Source organism: Kryptolebias marmoratus, linkage group LG2 (genome assembly GCF_001649575.2).
Source record: "Kryptolebias marmoratus isolate JLee-2015 linkage group LG2, ASM164957v2, whole genome shotgun sequence".
NCBI lineage: Eukaryota > Metazoa > Chordata > Actinopteri > Cyprinodontiformes > Rivulidae > Kryptolebias > Kryptolebias marmoratus.
Genome location: NC_051431.1, coordinates 28,039,758 through 28,046,928, shown reverse-complemented (window position 1 = coordinate 28,046,928; position 7,171 = coordinate 28,039,758). Strand labels below are relative to the sequence as shown.

Genomic DNA, 7,171 nt, shown 5'->3' with positions numbered 1-7,171 from the left:
GGGGGGGGGGGGGGGGGGGTTGTCGTGTGTGACAAAGTCGTACCAAGCTGTACCACTCTAGCCAATAGGAAAATTCAACTGCCTCAGAACCGTTTGACCATGGAGGGCAGTAGTGAGACGGTTTGAGGCAAAAATAATGCAGAACACACAACTTTACATGAAGCTGTCAAAATTTGCACAGAAACATAAAGATAGAACTCTAAATAACCTGTTTAGATAGTTTATCAACAAAGACAAGGTTGATTGGGGTTAGTTACACTTTAAGAACATAAGTTGGTTTCAATTCTCAAATGAAGAACTTCTATTCTTCCTATGGGACAACCTCAATGATAACTACATGACATAATTTGTTAATATCCTACAAGTGAATGACATCCCGTCACGGGTAAGAAGATTAAGAACATTACCTTGTTCTTGAGCAGAAACTTGTTTCTGCAAATGAGGATCTCCCTCAGCCACTTTAAAATGTCTGTCCCGTTTACCATCTGGTGGCCAATTAGTTTACGGCAGATGAGGAAAAGTACCTGTGAACTGACAAAAGAACAACCAAAAGACAGATTTTGTAAATTTCCGTTTGTACAATAAAAAAAATCTCAAACGTTTGCGAAATTAAACATACTGCAATGTTAGAAAAAATATATCAGAATTTTAGAAAACATAGACAGCAGAATAAAACATTTGTTTTTAATTATTCACATATTCTTGTACGCTAAAGACAAATTGTCAAAAAATGTCTAATAGCATAATTTCAGTAATAAAGTTGTGATGCTGTGGCAAGAATAAATCAAAGCATTATTCATATATATGCAATAAATAAATGTGGCTGAATGGTATCCAAGAGAGGCAAGGTGATCACAACTGAAGGGGCTGAACTACCTGAAGCTAACATTGCAGATGTCCAGGACAGCTACAAGTACCTTTGAATCCCACTGACAAATGGCAACTATGATGAGGCCACAAGGAAGTCAGCCACAACCAAATATCTACAGAGAGTAAAGGCTGCTGCATCCTCCTGGAGAACTGAGAAAATTGTTCTCCCCCAGGGCTGCAAGAAAAGAATGATGTCACCTTTTTTGCAGCCCTGGTTTGGTAGTTCTTGCAGCTTGTTCGACAGTTCATCTGCGCACAACTTTTTTTCTTGCATGGTGTCCGACAACTATTGTGTGATTGGACAAAAAATTGCAGTGGGCGTAGTTAATGCAGAAAAGTGGAAACATTGACATTCTGCACCCACAAGTGCTGCACTTGAGTTTCTCATGAATTAGGAAATGTCCTGGCCAAAGGAAACTTTGCTCTTGCTACCTCAAGAAAACATACAGTTCTCGGAGAGTATGTAACAAGCCTAATGCAGATCCTGAAGAGCCAGCTGAATGGTAAGAACAAAGTCCAGGCCATCAACACATATGCTGTGCCAGTCATCAGAAACCTGCTGGTAAAATAACCTGGCCAAAGGAGGAGACAGAAGCTACTGACATCAAGACACGAAAGCTCCTCACAATGTTTCACCCTAAGTCCAGCACCCTGAGACTGTACACTAAGAGAAAGGAGGGAGGCAGAGGACTAGTGAGAATCAGAGCCGCTATACAAGATGAAACAACTAAGATCCTGGAGTACATCAAGAAGAAAGCCCCCAGTGATGATCTGCTAAGTAAATGTCTCAGGCAGCAGTAACCCAATGAGGAAGAGGAGAAAGAGGAACCATCATGGAAAGATAAGCCCCTGCACAACATGTACCACCGGCAGATTGAGGAAGTGGCTGATATCAACAAGTCCTACCAGTGGCTAGAAAGGGCTGGACTGACGGACAGCACAGAGGCACTAATCATGGCAGCACAAGGGCAATAGAGGCCAGGGTCTATCATAACAGGCAGGACCTAAGATGCAGGCAGGCAAAGCATACATGGAACGCCATAACCAAGTGGCTGGAATAGTGTACAGGAACATCTGTACTGAGTATGGACTGGAAGTCCCACAGTCAAAGTGGGAGACTTCGCCTAAGGTGGTGGAGAAGGACAGGGCTAAGCTAGTGTGGGACTTCCAGATCCAGACTGACAAACAGGTGATGGCTGACCAACCGGACATTGTTGTGATCGAGAAGATACAGAAGAAAGCAGTGGTAATAGATGTAGCAGTCCAAAGTGACTGTAACATCAGGAAGAAGGAGCACAAGAAGCTGAAGAAATACCAAGTGCTGAAAGAGGAAATAGAGAAGTTGTGGAGAGTCAACGCCTCAGTGATGATCTCTGAATGGTCCTCAGAGATCTCTGTCCAGAAGAGTGCAGTCCTAGGGACAGCTAGGATACTGTGCAGAACCCTCAAACTCCCAGGCCTCTGGTAGAGGACCTGAGGTTGAAGTGAAGTGGAAAAATAGGTTGAGAGCCACTACCAAAAACATGCATGTTAGTTTAGTCTTCAGTTCCTGTGTTGGTTCCAGGATGAACTGGTGACCTGCCTGGGCATTTATTGGGAAAACCTTTTGTTTCTTACATAAACAGAATTAAACTGATTAAATTGTGAAAAATGGTCTACCAATGCTAATGAGACAAAACATTATCTGCTGTGCCTGCAAGAAGTGGAACACACTCAGGCATTTGATATCAGCTACTTTCAGTCTTATACTGTTCAGTACCTGATGTCCCAAAATGTCTCGATGGGAGCGTGAGGATTCCACAGCTCTATATTCTCAGGCTGGTGCAAAACTAACAGCGCCTGGAAGTTAAAACCAAAGGCAAAAGAAGCAGTGAATGAAAACAAAGAGAAGGTCAGGTATTAAAGTGTAAAACAACAAATATCAGTGCAATGATGAAGGTCAAACAGGACTATTTTACAGCAGATGTTTGGACTTAAAATCATAAGCCAACCCAGATTTAATGTATATGGGCTGCATTTTAATTACAAGTTCTTATTTTGCACATATTCTACACAACAACCTGTTTGCACAAGTGCAGAAATTTATTGCAGGCTTAAATAATGTTCCTGAAACGAAAAAAGCCAGAACCAGGACTTTACCAGAAACAAAATTTAACTTTCAAATGGTAAAAAAAATTCTTCAAATTTTTTGATGTCCTTCCTCTTATAATAAAACCAGTCATTTAACTTTATCATTTTGTCCTTTCACAATATTTTTTAAAAACAGTTCTAATTATTTAATTCAATAAAGTGATTGAACTAAAATCATTTAATAATGTTATTAATTCACTTGTTTGTTTTGTTCTTTTTCCCCCAATCATTCATGTTAACAGCATTTTATCAAATAAAGATTAGAAATTCATCTTGTTCTGATGAGACTTTAAATATTAACAGGAAGTGTGAAAATGTGGGATCACCTACAGGTTGAAATGTTTCTTTGTGTTTTTAATCCACAAAGTTTAATATTATATTTCCTCAACTGTTTATCCATTTTTTAATCAATAATAATAAAGTTTTATTGAGGAGACATGGTACCTTGCAAAATAATTATTTTCTTATAGTAATCTTTTTTCTTTTTTGCTTTACAACCTGCAATTCAAATATTTTTTTATTTTGATTAAAAACAATAATTCTACAAATATACTTCCAATTAATGAAGTCAATTAAATTTTAAAAAATGTTTTAAATAATTAAAATAAAAATATTTTTCTTTTGGCTGTTCCCTTTTCAGGGCTCACCACATTGATTCATCCTCCTCCATCTAACTCTGTCTTCTGCATCCTCTGTCCTCACTCCCAACTACCTCCATGTCCTCTCTAACTGCAAAAACAAAACTGAAATATGGTGTGTGCATATGTATTCAGCCCCTATACGTCAGTACTTTATGTCACCACCTTCCAGTATCAAGTCTCTTCAGGCTCTTCTGCTCTTCTCTCCATGATCTCGGTCCATCTAAGATCTTTGTCCGTTCTTCATGACCAATCTGCTGCAGCTCCTTCAGGTTGGACAGGTGCTGCTTTTGTCCAACAAACTAAAGATTCTCAGTTGGACTGAGGTCTGGGCTTTGACTGGACCATCACAGGATCTTTACTGGTTCCTCTTAAACCAGTGGAGTGTGTATAGGGTTTTTCTCCTGGTGGAAGGTGGACCTCTGTCCCAGTGTCAAATTTCTGAAAGACTCCAACAACGAACTCCTCTCAACAATTTCTCTGTATTTTGCTCCAACCATGTTTTCTTTAATACTGACCAGTTTCCCTGCCCTTGCTAATGAAAAAACATCCCTACAGCATGATGCTGCTACCACCATGCTTCACTGTAGTGATGGTGTTCTCCCCATTAAGAGAGATGGTAAATTTGCCTCAGACACAATGTTGTCTTTTATGTTTAGTCTTAACTTACCTCTAAGGGATGTTCAGAGTTCTGGGATATTTTTTATAACCCAGTCCTGATCTGTTCTTCTCCACAGTTTTGTCTCTGACCTGTGCGGAGAGTTCCTTGGTCTTCATGATGTCTCTTGCTTGGTGGTAGACCTTACTACTTAGAGTTGTTGAACTGCAGTTGGTTCTGGAGGCTGTCAGAACAGCTGGATATCATTTGACAGGTTTAGATCATCTGACACTAAGACTGACTAAAGGGGGATCCTATTTAACTAATGTGATTTCTGAAAGGAATGGGTCAAAACAAAATACATATGCACACACATTTAACTTAATTGATCTGGAGTATATTTAGAAAAAAATTTAAACATTTTAATAAAATTAGAACTCCATTTGAATTCCAGGTTGAGAGGGATGCATACTTTTGAAAAGCACTGTATAAAAAAAATACAATATTGTTTTTTTTTCCTGCAGAAATTTCAAGAGAGATCAAGATAATTTGCTGGGTCTGTCCTGTTGGGGTGTTGTGTCTCTACAATAGCTCAGATAAAATGAAACAATTCTTGGCTTAAGAGTGCAACTTTGACATTTTTACAGCTGGCAGTTTCTCCTACATGTCAAGAAGGCATGGGTGAAAAGGGGAGAGGGGTTGTACTCAGGTTTGATCAGTTTAGTTTGAGGTGTTGCTATGAGCATGGAAATGATGAAACTTGTGATTTGTTTTGACCTCCATGGCCTCCTGTGAGAGCTGAGGCATGGTGCTGAGAGGAACCAGCTGGACCAGACCCGTGATGAGTTCTGCTGTGCTGCTCTGCATCTCTATAGGCTGCTTCACCGGATTCTAACACACAAAACACAGAAAATCATCAAACCGTAGCATATTACCAAAACAAATAATAAGAACAATTTGGCACAGTGATTTTGCTCACACGTGACGGTGAAACTGAGTCAAAGTGACAAGAAATAAAGTCACCATCAGAACTTCATTTATCAGAAATGAAAGTATAAAAACATGACTTCAGTTTGCAGAAAACATCTAAATAAAAGCTGTCTCTTAATGAACCCACCACGCTCTGTGGACTTACATGGAGCATGAGTTTAGGGTCTGCGTGGATAAGTTTGACCAGAGCGAGCAGGAGGCACTTGTAACTCCGAGTGTCGAGGTCTGTGGCTTTCTCCTTGAACTTCAGGCTGGTGGTCCTCTTCCCAATGAATGTCAGACTCTGTAAGAGAACAACATACAACAGAGAGTTTGTTAGCTGCTCTACTTTACCATAAATCACAAAGACCACCATAATTTTCCTCCTAATCAGGTGCCCACTGATCAGTCTGTTTGAGGATCAAACTGAATAAATTTGATGTTACTGAAGCCACTAAATGATGTTTTCACACCAAAGTACAGCCCCAGTTTTGAAAAGTCAGAATGTTGTGTAAAACGTTAATAACAACAGAAGCCAATGATTTAAAAATCTCAAACATATCAAATGTTTAAACTAAGAAGTGACACCATTTTGTTATGGGGCTGGGGTGAGGGGGTGGAATAAAAATAATTTCATGTTGAATTTGATGACAGGAACACATCTCAAAAAGTTGGTATGGGGTGTAAAGTATGGTGTGTGCTCATTTCTCATTTCTGTTAAACTTATTACAGCTTTATAACGAGTTTTATTAAAAGGGATCTCACAAAGGTACAAACATTTAAAGCTTGTAAAAATACTTAATAGTAATGCAGTTCAAACTACAATATAATCAAACCTTGATACTTTGATTGCTAAGAAATGAGGTTATTATTAGTCAACGATAAAATAGAAACTTTGATATTGCTAAAAAGATTTGATTGTTAAAAGAAGGTTATGATAAAATGTAAACAAACTTCGATATCCCTAAAATGATTTGATTGCTGAAATGAGGTCATGCTTAGCTTTTGACAGAATAATCACTAAGAACAGTTGTGTCTGTGGGGTGAGGGAGGCTGAAGGTTCCAGGGAATCATGATATGATAGTATGATTTATAGTATAAAAAGAAGTGGAAGGGGTTATTACTTCAGACACAACTGGGAACGTGTTGCTGTTGCTTCATGTTGGTGAGTTGTTGTTTCCATTTGAATAAATGTATGATTTGTTTTTAAACCTCTGGTCTGGACTCGTTTTGTGTGTCCATCTTTTCTGCAACATCAAAAGATCCAGTGAGAGAAACTAAGTGGTGAGGTGAGATTCATCTGAAAGGAGTGAATACTAAAACTTGGTTTTCTCAACAAGGGGAAAAAAACTGTTATAAAAGTAATTAGTACAAGTAACAAAACTGCTGGAGGAGCATTTTGCAGTTAACTAGGTTAACTAGCCACAAGTCAGTAAGAGGACTAGGGATTGCTGCTCTGCCCACTTTGCTCATCCTGATTGTCACACCTGTAGAGGAACATTATCCAAGTTTCAAAACAGTCAGCAGTCAGACTGTACCAACCAGCTGGTAATAAGATTCATCATCTATCAGTTAGTGCTGGGCGATATAACGATACATATCATAGAGACGATAGAAAAGTGTCTATCGTGATATATTTTCTACTATTGTCTCTATCGTTTCTATTGTCTCTATCGTTTCTATTGTCTCTATCGTTTCTATTGTCTCTATCGTTTCTATTGTCTCTATCGTTTCTATTGTCTCTATAGTTTCTGTCGTTTCTATCATAATTGTATCAATGATTCATGTAAATATTTCATAACGTAGGCTACAACGAATCTATTAGTGTTGTCTCTTTGCATACATTCAGTTTATATAAGTGATAAATAATAAGAAAAAATAACTATTTTGTGAAGAACCTCCGTTTTGCGACATGACGCTGCTTTACGTGTGGGTTTGTGACATGCTTTACGGCAGCGGCTTTCTG

The 7,171-nt window shown here is 38.7% G+C and overlaps 1 protein-coding gene across 3 annotated transcripts in view; it reads right to left on the bottom strand.

The window, feature by feature from the left end:
- The window catches only part of nf1a (neurofibromin 1a), a 148,698-nt gene that overhangs the window by 103,755 nt on the left and 37,772 nt on the right, over positions 1–7,171 (bottom strand). For all 3 annotated transcript variants that reach the window (XM_017432166.3, XM_017432168.3, XM_017432167.3), the window contains exons 13-16: positions 5,372–5,509; positions 5,014–5,127; positions 2,630–2,709; positions 408–531 (exon numbers count right to left, since the gene is read on the bottom strand). In XM_017432166.3, the coding sequence (XP_017287655.1) occupies positions 408–531; positions 2,630–2,709; positions 5,014–5,127; positions 5,372–5,509 (456 nt within the window). The remainder of the gene's footprint in view (positions 1–407; positions 532–2,629; positions 2,710–5,013; positions 5,128–5,371; positions 5,510–7,171) is intronic.